The sequence below is a fragment of the Alligator mississippiensis genome, chromosome 2 (assembly GCF_030867095.1).
Source record: "Alligator mississippiensis isolate rAllMis1 chromosome 2, rAllMis1, whole genome shotgun sequence".
NCBI lineage: Eukaryota > Metazoa > Chordata > Crocodylia > Alligatoridae > Alligator > Alligator mississippiensis.
The window spans coordinates 282,996,544-283,020,629 of record NC_081825.1 but is presented as its reverse complement, the minus strand read 5'-3'; the positions used below and the strand labels follow the sequence as shown (position 1 = coordinate 283,020,629).

At 41.4% G+C, this 24,086-nt stretch overlaps 1 protein-coding gene across 1 annotated transcript in view; it reads left to right on the top strand.

The window, feature by feature from the left end:
* The window catches only part of WARS1 (tryptophanyl-tRNA synthetase 1), a 44,218-nt gene extending 20,275 nt beyond the window's left edge, over positions 1–23,943 (top strand). Inside the window, exons 5-11 of the mRNA XM_006260706.4 lie at positions 1,010–1,129; positions 1,810–1,992; positions 9,253–9,353; positions 10,208–10,320; positions 11,558–11,731; positions 18,264–18,404; positions 20,892–23,943. Coding sequence (XP_006260768.3) covers positions 1,010–1,129; positions 1,810–1,992; positions 9,253–9,353; positions 10,208–10,320; positions 11,558–11,731; positions 18,264–18,404; positions 20,892–21,050 — 991 coding nt within the window. The 3' untranslated portion in view covers positions 21,051–23,943. The remainder of the gene's footprint in view (positions 1–1,009; positions 1,130–1,809; positions 1,993–9,252; positions 9,354–10,207; positions 10,321–11,557; positions 11,732–18,263; positions 18,405–20,891) is intronic.
* Positions 23,944–24,086: the final 143 nt, after the last annotated feature.

Sequence of the window (24,086 nt, the reverse complement as noted above, 5' to 3'; positions counted from 1 at the left end):
CAGGTCCGATAAGTTTTCCCCGGAGTTTGCTAGGCTCCGCGAGTCCAGTTACAGGAAAGGGATATGTCTAGGATTGCTCTCGGCGACGGGGAGAGGCTAGAGGCGTGGTTCGTTCTTCCCTCCGGAGTAGTTAAAGCTCCGTGGGTTCGGTTATTAAGCCTCTATTGCCTGCTTAGGAGAGGCGCGTTGGGTCCACGAGGGTCCACAGCGCTTGGAGATCTTCACAGAGTATGAAGTCTCTCTCTCTCTCTCTCTCTCCCTCCGACTTGGGCGGAAGCTACCCAAGCCTTATGTACGGCTAGCAAGCCACTCGCTAGCCGCCACGTGTGCCTACATTAGGAATGGGCCAATAATGTGGCGTGAATCCTAATACAAATGGCGGGAACTTCTTTACAACGTGTATCACTACGATGCAAAAGAGATGCACCCTGCAAAGAAGCTACAATTTGGCAGGAAATCCCCCGTTGCACCAGAGTTCCCTCTTGCAACAGAGAACTCTACCGTGCAAAGAAAGCGACAAATTGGCGGGAAATAATTTAGCAGTGCCGAAGCGCACACACAAACAAAAAAAATCACAACTTTGGGTTGTGACACATAGTGGGGGCCTTAAGTCCAAAAAGATTAAGAACCACTGGTCAACACTGTTGGAATCCAGTGGACAACCAGTGCCTCCCATCCAATGTCATAGTATAAATGCCACATTTTCTATTATTAAATAATTCTGGCTTTACTTTTTTTAACCTATTTATATGTTCTCTCTGAGGTTTAGGCAAGCACAACTTATCTTTTCTTTTTTTCTTTAGGTAACTCCTTTTAAGTATGCTAATAATAGAGTGTTAATTTGCTCAATTTTATATGTGAATACATTTGGCAGTCAGAAGCTTTCACTCTTCAAATCCAAGATGTTACTTTCTCTTACAGTTGTCCTTCTAGAATTCATTCATTTATCCTTGTTGCTCAGCTTCTTTAAAAGTCACATCGTGTTGCCTCTTTTTTTTATTTTCTTTAGAGATATGAACCAAATTCTTGATGCATATGAAAATAAGAAGCCTTTTTACCTTTATACTGGTAGAGGCCCCTCTTCTGAGGCAATGCATGTTGGTCATCTTATCCCATTTATCTTCACAAAGTAAGTAGCTTGAGCCACTATGTTATGTACTTCATATTGAACAAGAACATTTGGTTTTCATCTAGTGACATATTGAATTGCATTTAACATTTGAACAGTACATCACAACCAAGAATTGTTTGTTTCAGTTAAATATAAGAGCAAACATAAAAATCTGTTACTGAAATATTAAGGTCACATTCGGTGAAGTAAATATTTTAGTCCCAGTACCCACTGTAACTTTCCCGTGTGTCAGGTAAATATTATTCGTTGTTCTTTTTCCTGTAAAATAAGTGTATGCCAACTCAGCAAGTTTATGTAATAGTTTGCATGACATGGTACCAACAGTAGCTGGGAACTCGGCTTGAAGACTCACAAAATTCCTTTCAGACTTATGTTCCTGAATGTTAACAAATACAGTGAGGCCACTAATGTGACCATAGAAACCTAGCTTCATTTCAGTTCTGCCTGAGTAACCATTTATGTTCTGTGCAAAATGTGTGTGAAAAAGTAGTTCTGAGAGAGGGTGAGGGGGTCTCTGTGTGTTCTGACTTGATAGACTTTTTGCAATGGTTTAGTGAAAGCATCAATGACTAAATAATGTACATAGAGGTAGAGATTCAAACCTCTTAATTTTTTTCTCTGAATTTACAACCTATTCGCTGTAAGTTATCTTAAAATATTTTTTTAACTTTGAATAGGTGGCTGCAAGAAGTATTTGATATTCCTTTGGTTATACAGTTGACTGATGATGAGAAGTACCTTTGGAAAGATCTGACGGTTGAGAGAGCTTATGAATATACTATAGAGAATGCAAAGGATATCATAGCCTGTGGTTTTGACATCAATAAAACCTTCATCTTTTCTGATCTTGACTACTTGGGGTAAGTTTATAAACATTTCATGACCCATGATCAAACATTTTAAAGTATTTTCTGTGTACTTTCAACAGCCAGCAACATAAGCACAGCTTTATGACTGGATTAGAAACCTATGAGACAATTTTTTGTGCCACGTAACACAGAACTTTGCTTTTAATGAGAATGTTCTTACTATCTGTGCCTGCTTACAGACATAGGAAAAAAAAAAAAGAAAACAGTGCTTTATGCACCCCGTGCCAAGCACGGCACATGCCCAGAAGAGGCAGCTTGTTAGTTTGACCTGGTTCACCCAACATCTGTATACACCAGGTACTTCAATGGGACTTTTTGGCGCTTTTATCTAATAGCTGAACATTATTTGGGCTATGGATGGGAGAGGCTTTTCAACTGATACCATTACCAATTAGTAATGTGGTTACATTATTCTAACATGCTACTACACAGTGATTAGGGGTGAGAATATCCCGTTTATATTCATCATGGCATTTTTCTACCACACTTACAGTGTTTCCTCCTATGGCATCCATTTTACTTTCACCATCATAATATTTTCTGTTTACACTTTAGTCCTAATTTTGCAATTGGTTTCTATGCTTATGGGGCATATATATACCCTGCCCCTTACAATCAACAGTACTTTAGACTAACAAACAGTCCATCCTTTGTAACTCATTGGGGTGGTGGAACCCATTTTATGGTATGCCCTTTTCCATTAGGAACATTGGGAGACTTAATTTGATAAATATTTCTTAGGGTTCCACTGTTTATTTCTAACATACTTGCCCTAAGTCCCATTCCCCTTGTTTTATGGTACCATTCACCATTATTTACCATGAAGCCCATTTTTCCTGCCAGTTTTTATATGCTTTTCGCAAATCTCCATTCATTCTGCTTCAACTCTGCCCAGTACTACATCTTTAATTAATTGCATTTACATTTGATTTAACAAAGATTATGCTTGGGTACATGCCACTGCTTTTTGCAGTTTTCTCTATCATGTTAATTGTGTTTTTTTCTATCATGTTAATTGTTTTCTTAACTTTTTTTTATTAACAATTTTCCCAGTTGTCTTACTTCTGTTTTTGTTAGATTAATAATCATGTTGGTATGTATCATGGAGCTAGACATGGGGCTCCTCAACTCCCCTATTGTACCTGTTGCTGTGATTAATGTATTAGCCAGAATTTTTACATTTGTAGAATTAAGGGTCACATCGGCAGTTTCTACTTCTTCCAGTAGTGCTTCTAAATCCTTTTTTTCATTTTTTGCTTATGTTTGGATTGTGGTCCCTGAAAATAATTTGGCATAATTAACGTTAAGCATTGATTAAACCTTTCGTCGTTATTTTGCATAAACCTTTTACAAGAGCTGTTAATGTTACTAACATTAAAACTAATTACATTCATATATACATGTAACATCACAAATGTATAATTTTTTACAGTTTGTCTCAAACTACTGAGGTTGCCAAAACTAATTTCTTTGAAAATAAGATCTTGCTTTGGAACCAGGGGAAACTATTTGGAGCTAGACTGTTCTCAGTGGTGGCAGATGACAGAACAAGGAACAATGGTCTCAAGTTGCAGCACGGGAAATTTACATTAGATATTAAGAATTTTCTCACTAGGAGGCTAGTAAAACACTGGAACAGGTTACCCAGAGAGGTGGGAGCTCCATCCTTGGAGGTGTTCATGACCCGGCTAGACAAAGTTTTGGCTAGGATGATCTAGTTGGAGATGGGCCTGCTTTGAGCAGGGGGTTGGACTAGATGACCTCCAGAGGTCCTTCCAGCCCTAATTTTCTAGATTCTATGAAACACCTTAGCCCATTGTCCCATCACCTGTTGTCCATCACTAGTTTGTAGAACACATTGATAGTTTCCCAAATAGGTTATGGTTTTACTTGAATGTTTTCCCTTTGTAAAGTTGCTAACTATAATAAAGTTTTCAGTATATTGTACCACCAACATGGCACTAATAGCTGAAGACTTCACCTTCCAGTGTCCAGTGTGATCTCATGCTGTCATTATATTACAACATAGAGACACGTTGCCCGTGACTTTCAGTATATATGTGCTAGCTATTATGTCAATTGCACACGTTTTTGTTGACACGGGCCTTGACACAATCATCCCTGCCACCTGCTGCATCTGGTCTAAGCTGAACAGTTTTGCTGCTTCAATTATCATCAGGAGGATCTGTATCTTACTACTATTGTCCCTGAAAGACAAAGAAGAAGAGCTTATTGCTCCTGTTATTGGTCTCTCCATGCCTTCGTGTATAGGTTGCTTATTTTTTTGGATTTCCACTTGATGCACTGTGACGCTAGTCTTGTTTACAATCCTGACGGGCCCTGTCCATAAAAGACTTAGTGAGTGATCCTTCTCTTTAAACAACCTATATATTACATGCTCTCCTACTTCCCATTTCTGGGGAGGTAGTAAAGGTCCCATTCTCCTGTCCATTTTTTTTATATTTGCTTTTAGGGTTACAGCCACTTGCCTGTTAACTATTGCAATTGACTTTACAAGCTCTTGAACCCATTCGTCTTTGAGAATTCTGGGTTGCATCTCATTGGATGGACCTTTCACCCACCAATGCTCTGAGAGCCTTATTTTTTTTTCCCTGTCATTGCATGGTGAGGGGGGTAATCCTATGCACTGCTCGGGTTCTTCTGATCGCCATTAAAATTAAAGGTATCCTGACCTTGTTTGTTGACTGCCTTACGCAAGACAGTTATATATGGTCATTCAACAAGTTTTAGTTGAAGCCATTTTGATGTGCAGGAGGCTGAGTACACATAACGGTAAGGCGCACTGGAACGTTCTAATTAATGGAGTCTGCTCCAACAACTAATTAGAACATGTCAGAGCACACGTATAGGCACCCTTGAAGACCCTTTTCAGCAATAGGGGCCATAGGCCCCTGGCAGGCATCAAGCCATCGCTTAACCTTTACAACTCCCTTCTCAAGGGGGAAACGAGGATGGTCAATAGGGAGGGTCACCCCAGTGATTGAAGTCATAATTGTAATAGGGAAGATATAGATTTGGGCAATTGTCATCCCAGTCTTCTAACTCATTTTCACTAGGCCCATCTTCTCCTAGATGTCCCCCCACGTCTCCCCCCAGCCTTGTATCTCTGCCACAATTTCCTCTGACGCTTCTAATTTAGCTTCCAACTCTCTTATCTTCTGGTGTCATTGACTGTGGTCAGACCTAGCTAAATTTGGAGAATGTTTCAAGACCTCTCGCACAGCTTCTTGTGGATCCTGTCCTTTCTATTTCCACAATGCTGTTTCTTTATCTGCTTCCTTCTTTTTGGTTTTATAAAGCTTCCACTTGTTTTTTTGACTTTGTAATTTCTACTTTGTCCTTTAAGGACATGCCTTGTAATGCATTAATTTGTGCCTTTAAGACCGCTACCTCTTGCCACAGTTTCTCTGCGTCATCCCCTGCATTCTGTAAATGCTCCATTTCTTTAGTTAAAGCTTTACATGCAATCAACAGCCCCTGGAGGGCATCTCACTTCTTTGCCTTTTTATTCACCCAGGGTTTATGTCTGGAGACTATCCAGGGAAGACCACTGGTTGCACAACTGCACAAATGGATCCAGTCCACAGAATGTGTCCTTATCCCAGAAACTTGGAGTGGCTTTGTCTACAACCCACTTCTCCAACTCTTGACTCTTTTTTTTTTTTTTGCTCACAGAGTCTGCCATTAAGCTCACTAATCTAGGGGGAATACTCCCTAGATTGCCCTGAGCCTAACACAGAACAAGTACAACACTTTTCTGTGATTCCCTTAAAGATTTCAGCACTGACTGTCTCACTCTCATGCCCACTCACATACTTGTCAGCCTGTTACACACAGCACATGTTGCACACAGTCTACAATGCATGTATGGCTTACACTGGTAACCTTAGGACTGAAACTTGATTATTTGGGATCTATATGTCCTTAGCTTGATATAACTTTTCTGCTTTTTTAGGGAATACGAGTAACTTGTCGAACACCTTTTATTGAAGTATAACAAGAAGGTTACCATTTTAATTTCCAGTAGGGGGTGCACTGCTAATAGAAGCTCACAAGATTCTTACAATTTAAAAATAAGCAGCTTATTGTAACTGCCTGATCTATAATAGAGTTTGAAAATTAAGTTGTAGGCTTTACTTTCTCACATGGGTGACAAGAAAAAGCTTCCAGGAAGACTTCAGAATGGGGAAGAACGCTTTAGAGACAGCACTTAACCTTTTGTATCCCCACATGGCATTGGTTCTTAACTCATTAAAAAGAATTTGCTTTTATGGGACTTAATTTTGCAAATCTTTACCAACTTAAGTATGTGTTTGCTACGTGAGGGCATAAGACCTCAATGATTGTATATTGATTTTTGTTTTTATGCCATTAAATACATTTTCAGTAGTATGCAAGAGGACAGTGCCTCTGAGATGTTCCAAACTGCCTAAGTTTAAAGACTTCTTGATAAGGCTTTGAATTTCTTCTAACTTGTTCATGCCTGCCTGCCATATTTGTGTGAACATCTAGGGTTGGATTTTCAAACATCCTCAGTGTTCACCTAAGTTTGCTTCCATTTGTATTCTCAATAAAACTTTAATGGAGACCAGTGGCAGCAGAGTTAGACCACAAGTGTGGTTGCAAGTTCTACCCATGTACATGTGGAAACACAGTGTATATTTTGAGATCTGTCTCAGTCTTAAGCAAAAATAGCAGCAACGTCTGCTGAATGGCAGTTGCTGAAGCTGCGGTATTGCTACATGTTCTCATGCATCTGCCAGTATTGCCAAATGGCCCTGAAGGTGTAAGCTAATACCTGACTGTCCATTAATTCCAGTTCATGGAAAGATTAAAGTTGCAAAACTTTACGATCAGGGAACAGATATATATTTTTGGAGCTCTTTTTTTTTTTAATAAGCTTATATACTTACCCTGCATTAAACCTTGTAAGGTCCCTTACAGCCCTACTTTCCTAAGTCCCTGTGATCAATATTAAATATCAGAGATCTTCTGACCCAGAGATTCAAGTCAGTTCTGGTATAGAAGTACTGGTCCTATATATTTTTCATTTTACATTTATTATGGTTCTTTCTTTCATTTTATAAAAATCAGTTTTTAAAATATTTTATATTTTAACAACAACAAAAACCCAGAAAAATTCTCCAGAGTGCCCCCATTCTTATATACATATATATACACACCTCAGTAATATTCCTCTTCCTTTTCCTGCAGACTGAGGAGAGGAAATGTTATCTTAGAGCATATTAAGCCTGATCTTGAAATCTTTTACTCTGTGAGTATTTGTTACTCTTATGGCTGTCCTACTTAAGTCAGCATGAGTAGGAGCTACTTAAGTAAGTAAAGATGAGCAAAGTGAATAAGCATGAGAAAATTATGAGCAATGTTTTCCCCTTCTCTCTAATGCTGTAAAAACTAATAATAGGGAAGCAGAAAAAGGGAAGACTCTAGGGCATTGTCTCATACTCCCAAACTTGTATCTAAATTTCCTATGCCACACACAGACTACAGCAAATGTAACTTCCAAGCAAAAATAAAATAGTAAGAATTTTGAAGTAACAGAAGAAAGAAACAATTGGAATAGGCAGCAGGTATCCCTACAGCTATGATAATCAGACCTTCATGGGTTCTGCAGCGTCTGTACAGCTTAGATCCAATTCTGTACCAACTGAACTGCAGAAACCTTGAGACAGGGACCTTGACTCATTCCGTCTTGTACAGCGCCATGTTGTTATATTTATGTGACAGTTTAAGGCCCTAATTGGGATCAAGGTTACATTGTCTAATAGGCATAAAAATATACAAGAAAGCACAATTCCTGCCTGAAGAGTTTGCAAAGAGAAGAGAGAAGGAGGGTCACAGTAATAAGAACCTCCAGGTACATAAACGAGTTGTGTGCTAATATGTTTGTATCAGGTATATTGTTTTGTGTAATAGCCCAGCCAACTTCAGATTCTTTTGCAGGGAGGTGGGTCAGTAATACTAGATTTGATCAGTACTACTCTTGCAAAGCCCCTTGCAATTTTAATAGGAGGTCTTGGCTAAGAAAAGACTGTAGGGTTAGCCTTGAAAGTTGTTAGTGTTTGGGTTTTCTTTATCCTTCCCCCAGAAGTTTTTATCTGTTTTTCAAAAACTGTTCTTAGTAGACCCATAACATATCATTGGCACTTGGAAGAGGAAGGTCAAGTAGGTGTTCAGATATTGAGGTTATAAGCATGACTAAAAACCTCTCTAATTCAGGAGAGGTTAGCTCTTTGGAAGAAAGTTATGGAGGTTTTCTCTAGTGTTCCCAATGCTTGCTTCCCTGAAAGAAAAAGAAACCATTTTTGTTTTTCCTTGTAGAACAAGGAATTTGCAAAGATGTCATCCTGATGAAGAAATATTCTCTGCCATTTTACTTCCATTCAGTGATAACTACAGGTTCCATTTGCACTGGAATTATTTCTGGGGTTGACAACACATGGAATAGCTCTACAAAATTTAGCTGCAGCATAGGAGCTGCCCATCCGTAACCAACTGAAACAACAGCCTCCCATGAAAAATTCAGCTTTTCAGCAGAAATTCAAAAAACAACTGTTTTGATTTAGAAATGGTGTTAGAAATGCTGATTTAGAAATGCTGTCTAATGGGATCATAGTCAAGTGCATCCCACTCCTGTTCTCTGTAGGCCAAACTCCCTAGTTCAGATACATCTCCTATAGTCTCCTTTCTAAGAGAGCCCAAATGCAGTATCTTGATGGTATCTGGCCATAGAATGTTACGGAAGATTTCAGTTCAAAGTGCCCTGGCCTAGAGAGGGAAATGGGGATCTGACACCATTTCAGCTCCCATGAGCATCACCCCAGCATCATTTGCAAGTCAGAATATTTCTGTTTCCAGGCATTTGTTTTTTTGACAAAAAGGTTATGTTTTCAGTGTACAGCAACTACTGATTGTGAGAAGTTTCATACTTAGGAAACCTCAATCTTCCACCAGTAAAACCAATTTTCATAAAAAAGCTTTTGATGAGCCCCATCTACGAAGTATATGGTAGCTTTAATAAGAAAATGTAAAATAATCTTTTTTTAACAAAAAGTATAACTATCCAGAATGTGTCATAAAGCAGTACTGCTCAGGTGGAGTAACAGCTCACCTGCATTGTGTCAGTTTTATTGCAGAAATGATATTAGAAAAAGTTGAAGAGGGAAACTATATTTTGCTATGAATTTGTCTTTTCTTTTTGCCTTACAGAATGAGTCCTGGATTCTACAAAAACATTGTAAAGATCCAAAAGCATGTTACATTTAACCAAGTGAAAGGAATCTTTGGCTTTACAGATAGCGATTGCATTGGTAAGATCGTGAATATGAATTGCTAGAAATTACAGCTTTTTTGCACATTTTTTGAGTCAAAGGCAACTTGGTTATATAAACAGACTAGGATCTGCGCTCATTAAAAGGCTGAGAAGGAAAGCACAATGTTAATATTTTAAACTGGTGTCCTTCAAGCCAAATTACAGCTATCAGTTTTTTTTTTGCAATATAAATACTGCTGTTGTCTTAATGGCAATGAAGTATTAAATACAGAATTTATCTAAGTTTGTCTGATAAGCTTAAGTGTAGAGAATAATTATTTATTTTACTACTATTAGCATTGGAATGGTTTCAGTAAAAATATTTCTCTTGTAAGTCCTTTCCATCCCTACTTTTCTATGATATAGTCTCTCTATATATATTTATATGTATTTATATATTAATAAATAAAATTCAGTTCAATATTTTACATAAAGAATTGCCTAAAATTAGGACTGGAAGGGACTCAAGGCAGAAATATCCCTATCCAAAACATCCCATACAAGAGCTTCTCTCTCTTTCTCAGTTCAGTATCTGAGCAAGATGGAATTAATATATATTTCAGATATTGAACTAAATTAATTGTTTCTGTGTAGTTGTATGTCTTGTTAAGGATATCAGAAGTGTCATAGTAGGTCAGACCAGTGGTCCATCTAGCCCAGTAGCCTGTCTCCGAATGCCTAGAGTAATCTAGTCCTTTTCATTACCCTTCCTGACATCCACCATCATTAGTTTAGAGATGCCAGTGAACTTCGTTAGAGTTAACTTACTTTAGTATTAATTGATTATGCATCCTGGGTGATAGTGTACTGGCAAGGGCAAATCAGAATCTTCCAAAATGTCTTCTTTTCTAGGAAAGATCAGTTTTCCTGCTATTCAAGCTGCTCCGTCCTTCAGCTCAACATTCCCACAGATTTTCAAGGGCAAGGAGGACATTCAGTGTCTTATTCCATGTGCCATTGATCAAGTGAGAAATCATCTTAATATGCACCAGCTTTATTTTAAGGGGTGTGTGGGGTTTTTTTAATGCACACATCAGACCTCTCTGCAGGGGCTTGAATGCATTTACAAAACTTTCTTTCCACAAGCAACTTCCTTAGGCAGACATGTGAGAAAGTGGAAGGGCCTTACACTATGTCCAGTAAAAACAAAAGCCCTTCAGCCGAGAGTACACACCTTACTAGTTAGTACATGTTCCTATTAAGTATTTAATCCATCGTGATCTCAGCTCAATTCCTGTAGTGTATAGGTGTAGGCATGTGTTGTGCCCACCTAGTCAGGCACCATGGCCTTCTTTGAGGGATCAAATCCCCAGCCTTTACCATCCAAACAATAGATTTTTACCATTTGAATGCCATAAGTTACAGGGCTTTACCTCCTCTGGGAACAGCCACTGGGAGATGTATGAACTAAAGCAGGACTGTAAGCAGCCCCCAACTTGTAAGTGTCTGGGGGCTACAGATGGCCACTGCCCCCTCTGCTGCACTGTGCACGCAGACACCCTGGCCTCCCCCTCAGCTCCCCAGCTGTACCGTACCTCAGACATCCCAGGCTGCCAGCTCTTGGGGCGCTACAGCCTGCACTACACTTCAGGAAACTGAAACAGGAGGAGGGAGGGGGAGCCTGGATGCCCCTGCTGTTACTGCAACTGGAGCATCGGGGGGAGCAAACAGCTGGGTAGGAGCCCAGGGCCTGCAAGTTAACTCCTCAAGGACCACATGTAGCCCCTGGGTCACCTGTTAGACAGCCCTGAACTAAACCATTGCATTCCATCCATACTGTATTGTCACCACAGTTGGACCCCCCCCCCCCCTTGTTAGGTGTGTCAGCCCCTGACATGGCTTGTAAAAAAGCACTATTAACTCCGTGCTGGGAGAGTGCTCAGTGCTCTAGATCAGATTCTTTGCCTGTGGAAGCTTGCAGTCCAGCTGCCAGCCCCTGTTGATAGGTGGCCAACTCTTGTCTGAGCCATCCAACACAGCTTCTTTTAAAATAAATGTATTGAGTGTTTATGACATGAGTCCACAAAGAGACTACAGAGATGCAGAGAGGGATTTTTTCAGGGTAGGTTGGCTGCCTAAGGGAACTGGTAACTGAATAGGGAATATCCTGCCAGAAGATTAGTACTTTGAAGCTGAACTAAGTCAGGAGGAATCAAGCAGTTTTCAACTGGGTATATTCAGTTTTATTGGTGATTGTTCCAGGATCCTTATTTCAGAATGACCCGAGATGTAGCACCTAGACTTGGATACCCAAAACCAGCATTACTGCACTCAGTCTTTTTCCCAGCCCTGCAAGGAGCTCAGACAAAAATGAGCGCCAGTGATCCCAACTCTTCCATCTTCCTCGCTGACACACCCAAGCAAATCAAGACGAAGGTAAGAATATGTTCATTTATTGAACATGTACAGCACTGTTGAAGAAGGGTAGATTTCTTCAGGGTAACAAAAGAATCTGTTGTTGTATGGCTATCAATTCATACCTGGCCATATCCTCTTTCCTTGAACAGTTCATCCTACGTTCAGGAATGGACTGAGTCGTACAAATGTAACTGACCTCATAGACTCTTTCGCCCTGCCAGCTAGACTGCCAGAGTAAGGTTTAATGTACTAAACATCCGGTTGGTTCCTCTGGTGTCTGCAGAGCTCTGGCATAAGAATAAGATCTGTTGATTCTTTGCCTCTAAAAATACTCAGCAGTTTCAATAGTTGTAAAGACTGACAATCTGTGATGTATATTAAATTAGCAGCTCTTGTTCTCTATTGATACCGCACTGTACCAAACACCATGTGTTACCCAGTGCCGGTTGCTAGGCAAGCCCAGCTTTTACTGCTGCTCTCAATGGATCTGCCTTTGCTGTGGACTCCTCCAGCTAATTAGCTTGCGAACAGAAATATTACATTAACTTCTGCCTTGATATTGAAACGGGCATTTCCTCCTGACCAGGCATATTTACATAACTTCTGTTAATCCTAAAGGAAAGGTTGCCGGTGGTAGTAGACTGCATTAGGCAAGGTGTGCCCCTGTGATGTAGATTTGCTCTGGGAATGAGTCATCCTTAGAATGTTCTGGAAACATCACGAGTTAGACGGGGAAACCTGCTTCTGGGACTCTGGCTGCGAGAGACTCTTGACTTGCTAACGTGTAAGCAGGTGTTCTTTTTATGCCTAAAGTTAGCACTTAATGGAGGGTTTAATGGTAAAGTATCCAGCCTGTGATTAGGGAAGGGTTGCTGTCACTCAAAAGAGGAGGAAGATCTCTTCATCTGGCAGATGACTAGGGAGCATCCCTAACATGGTTATCAAGCTATCATGGAGTGCACTGATCAGACTTTTCCACACTGAAGAACCAGTGTCTTGCATGTGAACTGGTAGGAATAAGTAGTATTTAAGAAATACAGTTGTAACTCACTGTTGATTGGGTCTTGCATTTGTGTGGTGTGGGTGTCAGTTTGCAGTGCTGTACAGTTAGGTGGAAGTTGTTTGGTTTGGTTTGTTTTTTTAAACAAAGGTTTACACTAGATTATGCTCTTCCAAATACGACATTAGTCATTTTCCTCCATTCTTTTGGTGAGTAACTAATATCGTCCCCTAGCTGACAAATTAGGCTGTCACCAATGAAAGCTGAACCTGTGGGCCCCTCTGGGCTTTCAAGTAAAGGTGTGACAGAACTGAAGCATGATCCATACATGGGGCCTCCTGCCATGCCACAGCTGGGGCACTGTTTGGCGGGAGAGTCCCATCAGCTGTGGGACTCCCAGCCCCAGCTGCGCCTGGTGCACCCCTATGGCTGAAAGCCCAGTCAGCTGATGGGGCTCCCAGCTGCAGGGGCAGACTCTGCTACACATGCAAATTTAAAGCTGGATAACAACCAGCTATAAAGTTAGTACATATTTTCAAGGTCTAACTTTATAGTTGGAGCTTTTTATGGTGTAATAGCTACTTTACATGTGTAGCTGGTCTCAATGTAATTGTGCAATTAACCAGTCAATTGTACAGTATCTGTAACATGTAGAAGGAGGCTAAGGTGCCACCCTGCCCTGCCTTGTACCTGACTTCAGACTAACTACTGCTCTCTAAATAGCCTCCAGGATGCTACCAGCCTACATCGACTGTTTTAGTAAACAAGCTGAAACAGTAACTAGAAATATAGTTCTAACCACTGTGAATATCTCAGTATAAAGGTGTAACCCACACTGCTTGTGCAAAGGAAATGTATGCCTTGTTCAATCCGTTAGGATTCTTTGAGCATTAATGAAGTAATAGATGAAGGGGAACAAGCTGATGCTTCTTTAGATTTTAAAAATATAAAAAGTGGCCACTAAGGAAACAAGGAAGTAATGTAGCTAAAGGTGGACATTGTTGTGGATCGTGAACTAACCAGGAGACAGAAAACAAAGAGCAGGAATGAATAACAAATTTCTACAGGGGCGAAAAGATTTACAGTGGGCTGCTTTGAGATTCTGTGGCAGAACTGATGATGATTAATGACCTGGAAGAAGCTTGTGAGCAATGAGATAATGTAATATTAGGTTAGTCAAGCCTGGACCTAATCAAGTGAGGTAAATGGTGACACTATGGTAGATTAAATTCACTGTTAATAAATGAAAGAATAATATCTTTGACTACTTATTAATCTTACTAGGAACTAAATGATCTGAATCAGTTTTCAGAAGCGCTGCAAGGCCTTTCTGTTTGGGCAAGTGTTTATCAACCAAAACTAGGCAGAGATGTTTTTCAGTGGGTCTCTGCTTTAATTTGTGATTTTGTTATTTTATTTATTCCAGACACTCTTTTAATTGCTGTTCTGTCTCCCTTGCCATAAGCCTCCTTGAGCCTTGAAGGGCAGCATGTAAATCATATAAATAAAAGTATAAAACTCAGGAGAAAGTTGTGGACATCTCGATGAAACCCTCTGTTGAATAAGCAGAAGCACTTTATTAAAAATAACTAATGTGAAGATACATAAGAAATGGGGTCAAGTATAATATAGAACATATTTTGTCATTTTATAAAACAATGGTATGTTCCGTTCATCTCAGAAAAAGATATTGGAAAGTTAGAGTAGAATTTTGTGTGATTTGGAATAGGGAAAATCTCTTGTGATAACAGGTTCAAATTGTTTGCCTTACTGAGGAGTGCAGCCCCAGCCCTTTCCCCACTCTCTGTGCCAAGGCTCATGTGCCAAGCAAAATGTCTTTGCATGCCACACTCGGGCACCCTTGCTGGGGATTGCCTACCCTTGTACTAGAGTTCTTTGAAGGTGTCAGTCAGTAAGCAGGTGAACTGGGGCAATCCAGTTGACATATATGGGCTTCCAGAAAGCCTTTCACAAGATCTGTTGTCAGAAGCTCTTAACTAAATGAGGTAATCATGGGATTACAGGAGACGTCCACTTGTGGATTAGAGATTGACTCAAAGATAGAAAGCAAAGAGGGAGTATAAATGGTCAGCTTTCAGGATGGAAAGAAGTAAACAGCAGGGACCCCCAGGGATCTGTGTTGGAACAAATGCTGTTTAACGGAGGGCTGATTTAATTGAGTTAAGGAGATTAGTTGGCGAGGCACTGAGGTCCCGGTGGGGAGGGGAGTTGGGAGTCCAAGAAGAGTGTTCGTTCCTTAAGGAGACAATCCTCTGAGCCCAAAGGGTGACAGTCCCAACACGAATCAAAGTGGGCAAGAGTGCTCAAAAGGACCCATGGCTCACCAAAGGCATTCAAGAACGTCCTAAAGCTAAAAAGGAGGCATACACCCAATGGAGGGGAGGGGCCATCACCAAGGAGTCTTATACCTCCATTGCTCGAGACTGTAGGGGGGGATGTTAGGAAGGCTAAGACAGAGACGGAACTGGGACTAGCGACCCAGATCAAAGATAACAAGAAGTCCTTTTTTAGATACATAGGGAGTAAAAAGAAGGCACCGGGTAATGTGGGGCCCCTGCAGGACACGCTTAGAAATCTAGTGGTCACACCAGACAATAAAACTGACCTCTTTAACAAATACTTTGCCTCCAGTTTTCTGAGCAGGGACCGGGACATCCCCCCACTGGGATTCCGGACGGGCTCAAGAGAGGCACAGCCGGGCCCTGGGTCAGAGAGGACCGAGTTAGGGAACTCCTGGTGGGACTGGACATGTTCAAATCAGCAGGTCCTGACGATCTCCACCCCAGGGTGCTGAGGGAATTGGCAGAGGTCATTGCGGGACCCTGGCACAGCTTTACAAGCATTTGTGGTGCTCTGGCAAGGTGCCAGAGGACTGGAAAAGGGCCAATGTGGTCCCCATTTTCAAAGAAGGGAGAAAGGAAGACCCAGGAAGCTATAGACCTGTTAGTCTTACCTTGGTCTTGGGGAAGATCTTTGAGAAAATTATCCAGGAACACATCTGCGAGGGACTAGCAGGGGAGATCATGCTTAGGGGCAAAACCATACGGGTTCATTAGAGGCAGGTCCTATCAAACCAACCTGGTAGCGTTCTATGACCAGGTCACAAAATCCTTGGACGCTGGTGTCGTGGTAGACGTAGTCTTTCTGGACTTTAGGAAGGCCTTCAACATTGTCTCTCACCCCATTCTCATTAAAAAATTAGGCGAGTGTGGTGTCGATGCCTACACAGTCAGATGGGCCGCAAATTAGCTGGAGGGCTGCACCCAGAGAGTGATGGTGGATGGGTCATTTTTGACCTGGAGGGATGTGGGCAGTGGGGTTCCCCAGGGCTCAGTCCTTGGGCCCGCACTGTTCAACATCTTCATCAGCGACTTGGACGAGGGGGGCGAAAAGAACCCTGTTCAAATTCGTGGATGACACTAAGATGTGGGGAGAAGCAGGCATGCTAGAAGGGAGGGACAGGCTACAACTAGATCTAGACAGGTCACGGGGTGGACGGATGAGAATAGGATGGGTTTCAATACCGACAAGTGCAAGGTACTGCACCTGGGGAGGAAGAACCAGCAGCATACCTACTGGCTGGGGAACTCCCTTCTCGTCAGCACAGAGGCAGAAAAGGATCTTGGAGTCATTATTCCAAAATGAACATGGGCCACCAATGTGAGAACGCAGTCAGGAAGGCTAACCATGCCTTGTCATGTATCCACAGATGCATCACAAGCAGGTCCAAGGAGGTGATCCTCCCCCTCTGTGCGACATTGGTCAGGCTGCAGTTGGAGTACTACGTCCAGTTCTGGGCACCGCACTTCAGGAGGGATGTGGCCAGCACTGAAGGGGTCCAGAGGAGGGCCACTCGCATGATCAGGGGGAAGCAGGGCAGGCCCTACGAGGAGAGGCTACGGGACCTGAATCTGTTCAGCCTCCACAAGAGAAGGCTGAGAAGGGATCTAGTGGCCATATATAAACTTACCAAGGGGGACCAGCAGGGAACAGGAGAGACCCCGTTCCCCAAAGCATTACCAGGAGTAACTAGGAGTAACGGCCATACGTTGACTGAGAGTAGGTTCAGGCTAGACATCAGGAGGCACTACTTCACAGTCAGGGCGCCTAGGATCTGGAACAAACTTCCAAGGGAAGTGGTGCTGGCTCCTACCCTGGGGGTCTTTAAGAGGAGGTTAGATGAACACCTTGCTGGGGTCATTTGACCCCAGTACTTTTTCCTGCCATGGAAGGGGGTTGGACTTGATGATCTGCTCAGGTCCCTTCTGACCCTACCAACTATGAAATGTATTCATAAATGATCTGGAAAAGAGGGTGAGTAGCGAGGTGCCCAAATTTGTCAATGACACAAAATTATTCAAAGTGCTAAAGGCCAAGGCAGACCATGAGAAACTACAGAAGGGTCTGGAACGATAAATGGCAGGTGCATGTCAATGTAGATAAATGTAAAGTGATGGGGTCGTAAAATGAAACCAGTAGGTAGTAAGTTTAAAACTAACAAAAGGAAGTTCTTTTTCACACAAAGTATAATTAAAATGTGGAACTCGTTGCCACCAGATGTTGTGGAAACTGACAGTTTAGCTGGATTCAGAAAGGAAGAGGGCAAATTCTTGGAGGAAAGGGGCACCAGTAAGTTATGGAACATGGGAATTAGGGATACAGCCTCTGAATTAGAACTTCCTAGTTAAATGCTGAAGAGTGCAAGTGATAGAGGAACAGTGGAAAACATCCCTAGTCATACCCAGTGCACTCTCCCTTTCAGCATCCACTCTCTTCCACTGTGTGACACGGGACACTGGGCAATATGGACCTATGGTCTGACTCAGTCAGTTGTAATTTGCATGTTCTTATGTTTATGTTCTTATTATCTGCAACCAAGGTTCCTTGGGTGAATTTGATATCTTTTATTAGACCAACCCAAATGGTTGGAGAATAGTTATTAAGCAAGCTTTCGGGTTCAAAAACCCTTCATCAGGCTAAGGAAGCTTCAGCGGTGTGTGCGCTCTTCCTGGATGGAATCTGCAACTTCTCTCCTTGTCTCTCTGCTATTTTTCCCTTTGCATTTACTATGGTTACCAAATGTACACATTCTTTTCCTAATGTAATATCTCTGAATTGTGCCTGTTCCTCTCCCATCAAAGTTAATTTCTTGTTGAGGTTGAATCTCTTTAGTGTTGTTTGTATGAAGAGTTTTTCTTTTTGCAAAAACCAACGTGGTTTTCCCAACAAGTAGCAATGGTACCAAAAAAAGACTTGCAAATCCATAGCAAAAACTGGGGTGCACTGTGTCTGCTACTGAACCAGACACAAGGCTTATGTACTGACTCTGTATATCCTCATTTTCTCCTGCTGAACTCCCTTTAACTCGTTCATTAAAATCAGGCTTCTTGCCTTTCCTTTTAAAACTACACAGTCTGCTCTTACTTGCCGTTCAACTGATCTTTAATGTAGATTTTTGTTATATGTGTTTATTGCATAGTAATTAACGTTTGAGAAAAGTTAGGTCATCAAACCATTATGTTATTCTAGATCAACAAACATGCCTTCTCTGGAGGAAAAGATACTATTGAAGAGCACAGGAAGTATGGGGGCAACTGTGATGTTGATGTGTCTTACATGTACCTAACCTTCTTCCTTGAAGATGATGACAAACTTGAACAATTGAAGCAGGTAAGGAGCCAAGAAAAAATATTAATTGCTATCTGTCCCCTCAGAAGTGTGTGGGGAGGGACCAGCCTATAACCAAGGGTGCCTGTGAACTTCTTTGGGCAAGATACTTGTGCTGTGACATTACCCCAGTCACCTCCTTCCTTTGAGTTGCTGTCATGTTTCCAGCCAATGAGTGTTCAAGATTTGTGTGTAATGCTTGCAGCATTTTCTCCTCACATATGTCATTTGTTCTGTCTCCTCTAATATTTTTGTAAGGGTATCTTGGACAAGAGAGTTTTTCCTCTCCCATATCCTATATTTAAATTATATCAGTTTTTCGGCATTTTTAATCATCATTTAAAAAGCCCTACTTGTGTCTAGAGTGCAGATCCTTAAAAATCTTTGCAGCTACTAACTCCCATGAAAATGTCACTAGCAGTTACAATTAGACATCTGATAAACATAGGGAAAGTCAAAAAGTGTTCTCTATTAGTATACAGTGAAGTCCAAACAAAAGCTGTCACAAATATAGGCAGCTTTGCTCTGTGACCTGCCTGGAATGGGCTCCTCTTCTCATCCTGGGTGTCGTGGTAGCAGTAATAATACTAAAGAGTGGGCAGGTGACTAGGACAGCAGCCCTGGGTGCCCACCTTGAGGAAGAGAGGGGCACAAAAATAGTAACTTAGTGCAGAATCTGCACACTCTGCCTTTTGTTTCCCCCGCATAACCTTGCCTCTGCTTTGAACAGGGAAGGAAACAGGATTGGGCATGATGTTAATCCAGGGGTTAGCAATCTATGGCCTGCAAAATGAATCCGATCCATGGAGCAATCGAATCCAGCCTGCAGACAGAGCTTTGGCAACATGCAGCAGGGGAAAGGATGGGAGGGGGAGCTTCAGCTGCAGACATGCTCCCCATGCCACCACGGGGGAGGGTGCCAACTGCTGGTGCATCCTAGCACTAACCTTCCTGCCTGCCTCTGACCCGGGATGGGTCATTTCCAGTTTACAACTGGGAAAGGTTGCCAAACACTGTGTTAATCTTTTTAGACTAAAATAGCTAATCCCTTATGTATTCCAGGAGCACGCTTGACCCACTCCCTTATTTTTTTTCTGAAAAATCTCCTTCCATGGCATTAGCACTAGAGTACATTTTGCCATCATGCTGCTTTGGTGCAAAATTAAGAAAAGATGGTATTGCAATCTGTCTTAGCTTAATGAACCTACACCAGTTACAGTGCCATAATAGGAAACTTTCAGAAGTGGCCATTGTATGTGTGCCCTCCATTATAGCTGAGAGGAATCCAAAAACACCAGAAGTCCATTGAAAAACATTTTAATAATTATGTTTTGTTTTCATTAAGAAATTTAGTCACTGCTGAGCTGGTGTCTGCAATAGCTGAAGCTTGAACTGGTGTCATGAATGGCAAGGGGTGATGGGAGCAAACTATTTGCTACCATTTCAAACCAAAGTTGAGCTCTCCAGGCCATAACCAGTTTCTAACATAGCACTGAATGAAGGCTGAGCCTGTTTGCCAGCTACTAAATCACTTTCAAAAGCAGTGCGGGTGCATGTATTACCAGAAATGAGTAAACAGTACAGTTTGGACAGAGACGGTTAGAGCCCTAAGGCCACATCTAAATGAAAGCACACTTGCATTTCCCAAGGGACAAATAGCAGCGGCGCATAGTTGTGCTATTGCTGCTTGTCCCTGGGGAATGCCCATGCCCATGTGGTCTGGCACACAGCAAGCTGCCCCAGGTAGGGTAGAGGAGGCTGGCCCCAGCAGCCTTACCTGGAATCCTGGATGCCTCCCAGGGCTCCAGCAGCAGGGATCCAAGCACATGGAGCCTTGCTGGCAGCCAGAGTGTGGCTCTGCCTGGCCAGATTCCAGTTTCAGGCAGAGTATGCTGCCACCACATGCACCGCCCTGCTCTGCTTTTTTTTGGCACAGGTTTTTTGACATTGGGATCTCCTGGTGTCAAGAAAACCTGCCACGCTGCAAATTTAGCAGCGTGGCAAATGCCTGCATATGTGGCATGTGCATTTTGCAGCTCCGCACAAGGGGTCTGCAGCTCTGCAAACCACATGTGCATGCTCATCTGGACACACTCCTATAGTGTAAGGGGGGTTATACTATCCATATTTGGATTCTTAGGAAACCCTACGACAAAAAAGCGTGACAGTTTTCTTGTGAAACTCAAGACAACCACTAGAAACATGTTATTTTGTTTATTTTGATCTCCTAAGGAGGAAAATGCTTGGTTTCCCATTGTTACAACTGGATATCCAAGTTAACTCTTTGCTCACATAGCTTACTCAGTCTGTATAGTTTGTGTAGTAACATACTGCTATATCATAACCTTTTAAAAAAAATCAGTGAGTAATGCTGAAAATTGCACTTACGGGTGATATTAGGGGACCTAATCAAATAATTAACTTTGAGACAGCCAAATCTTTATTCACCAGAAGCCAGGCTTTAAAAACCCATTGCCCTTCTCTTGGCAGGCTTACACAAGTGGGGCACTGCTCACAGGAGAGCTGAAGAAGGCGCTTATTGAAACATTGCAGCCCTTGATAGCAGCTCATCAGGAGAGACGCAAACAGGTCACAAACGAAATGGTAAAACAGTTTATGACTCCACGGAAACTGGCATTTGAATTTTAGGGACATGTCTGTAATTTAATTTATCACTAGATAAACCAATATTGAATCATCATAGTCCTCTGTTGGTTGTCATCACTTCATAATTATGTGCCAGCTGCAATCACTGGTTTATAAATATGACTATTAACAGATTACTTGCAATGAATCCTCAAGGACAGTTCAGAAAAAAAAATTAATCTGGTTCAAAATAGTATTTAGGAATGAAAACTAGTTAACTGCAGAATTGCATTCACTGCAATATGAATGCTACTCTTCTCAGACTCTTCAGAGCAGTCTTTCTGTTGGTAAAAGCACCCTATTTATTATATTTCATGTTGAAAATATAAAGAAAAATTAATAAAAGTTTCCATTGTAATGTGGAAGTCTGACTTGTAAATTGCTCTAGGAATGGTAAGTTCTTATCTCAGAGAAACCAAGTTATTCAAAGCTCCAACTTTGGTCCTGCATACCACAGTTTAAGGGACTGAATTGTGAAGCTGGCTACCAGGGACATGCTGCACTTGCATAAATGCACATTGCCTGTAAAATTCAGCCTCCTGTGTGTCTGAGGATCCAAATACAGAGACTATGAGTGTCCTTCTGACCAAAGCAGGGGGCTGGGAATCAGGCCCTCTCTGCTCCACCCTTCTGCTTGGACCTGAGGCAATCAGAACATCCCTGTGTCTCCATTTCTGTAAACCTGTAAAACTGATAATTCCTAATGCCCAGACCCTCAGATAGTTGGTTGATTGTAAAGTATTTTGATCACACAAAAGGAACTGGAGACAGGCAAATTGTGTATCCATAACAAGGAACCGGTAAAGCTTCTCATCATGCCAAGAAACGCATGAAGTGATTGCTTGACAAAGGGATTTGTGTTTGTTTTACAAGCAAGTCTCTGTAAGTGAAGAGGTATTTATTTTAAGATATATTCTAATGAACTTCACTTGGTTGAAATACTTCAAATTTGGACAAGGAAATGGTCTGACAAAAAGAACCTTTTGGTCTTAGTGTGATTACTCTGATGTGTGCAATAACAATGCATATTTCAACCGAAGCTTTTATTATTACACCGTGCTGAAAACAGTAGCACTAAAACTAGGTCTAATGTATGACTATATGAATACAGCTCAGACCTGACTGATAGAATTAGAAATATAGGTGATGAGAATTATTAATAGTTGCTTTGCATTTGAAATTCCTTTCAAACAAAATGAAAGTAGTTGGAACTCTGTAAGATTCCCCCTGTATTTGGCCCGAGAGTATATTGGGGGGGTTTTTCCAAGGGTTGGAGAGGCCAGTCAGTTTGTCAGGGTTTGTGGCGGTAGAATATGGCAGTCATGCAGTAGTTTTAACTATGTAAACGTACACTTAGGTTCATATGGTAGATGCGTAGTTACTGTCAAGTGGGGAGGGAGATGTTTTGTGGGTGAATTTAAGGCCTGCTGAGGTCTTTCCCCCCTCACTTTCAGCAGGCCTTGGCCCAGGCCCTTATTGAAGAAGACCATGGGGAATGATGGTCTCTGCCTCAAGCTGGTAGATACTGGAAAATAACTGCCTTCCCAGTCTTAGTTCTGCCAGTGCACCCAGGCCCTGCTAGCAACTACTCTGCAGTCTGGCTTCTGAGAAGGAGCTGGTGGTTGTGCCAAGCCACATGTGGAGTATTTTTCAATGTGTTACAGGTCTGTAAGGGACCAGGGGGAAGCTAAAGCTTGTTAGTAGAGAGCAGCTTCAGTCTTGTTACCACTTGTTTTCTACCTTATGCTGAAAACAGAACTGTTTAATTTTCTTATTCCTAGAGTACTGTGATCTAGCACTACTAAAACCAGAGGTATTTAATGAATGCACTGAAGTCAGTTTTTATCAATAGCTATTGATCATTTTTGTGGTTTTTTTTACCATAGATTCTAGGTATCTCCCAAATATTTAAAAAAAAGTTAAAATCATCTTCCTTCCTACCTTGTACATAAAAGAAGCTTAAGTTTTTAGATACAGTGATATATAACTGGTTGAGGTGGACTTTTTAAATGATGTGTTTTTTTTAGCTCTCCATACTCCACTATGAACCATGCTTGTGCAGTTTTTTTTTTTTAATTTGGCTCAATCTAAGGCCCCTGATAGATATTACGTTTGTCATGCATTATATGCAAGTATTGTGTGACAAATTATAGCCTGCCAAATGGCCACATACAAGATACGTAGAATTCTCACAGGATACTTCCACGTCACAGAAGTCACTGTTTCAGCAAGCAGTTTTTGTGGCTGATTTGCTGTTTTTATCCAGGAATAAGCTGGTTTAATGTCTGGTGTATTTACAGTTTGTCAAACAATACTTATGTATAACATACAGCAAATGTAACATGTGCCAGATGCTTTAAGTGATTTCAGTTCTTTAAAAGATTTGCACTTCAGGGGGGGGTTTTGCAGATTTCCCATGTAGTTCATCACTAAGAATCAGTTTAATAAACAAGGTTAAGTTAAAACTTGGTTAATAAAAACCAATATAGGACAAACTTGCACAGGAATTTACAGGTCTATTTTGTAATTAAATTATTAAAATCCAACTAGAAAGTTCTAAAAGGGAATGTGAAAACAGAGTAAATTAAGCACTTGCTTGCTGATGGGATAATTTGATATTGCACTGGCTGCTTACAACAATGCCATGCTTCTGAAAACCAGCCCTGACTTATAACAGTGTGATTCTGTCCCAAAGAAGAGTTGAGAAACTCCCAACTTTCCGTTGCAAATGATCACTTTAATCCCAGAGGTATTTAAAGGTCAATGAGGGCAAAGTCTTCAAAAGCTCCAGTGAAATGACTGAGAGCTTTTGTCAGATTCATAATCACTGGCTAAATTTTTCTTGACTTACTGGCATTTTGTTCATGTCAATATAATAAAAATACAGATTAAAGTACTGGAAGTCTGTGTCAGATTTCTCCACTGGTATTTAATGGAGTCACTATGCTTCATTTCTTGCTGTTTTTCTTTTAACCCCTCTTTCCTTGCTCTTGTGAACATGGGTGCAGTGCAATCCTTTTGACTGCTGGTTGCCCAAAG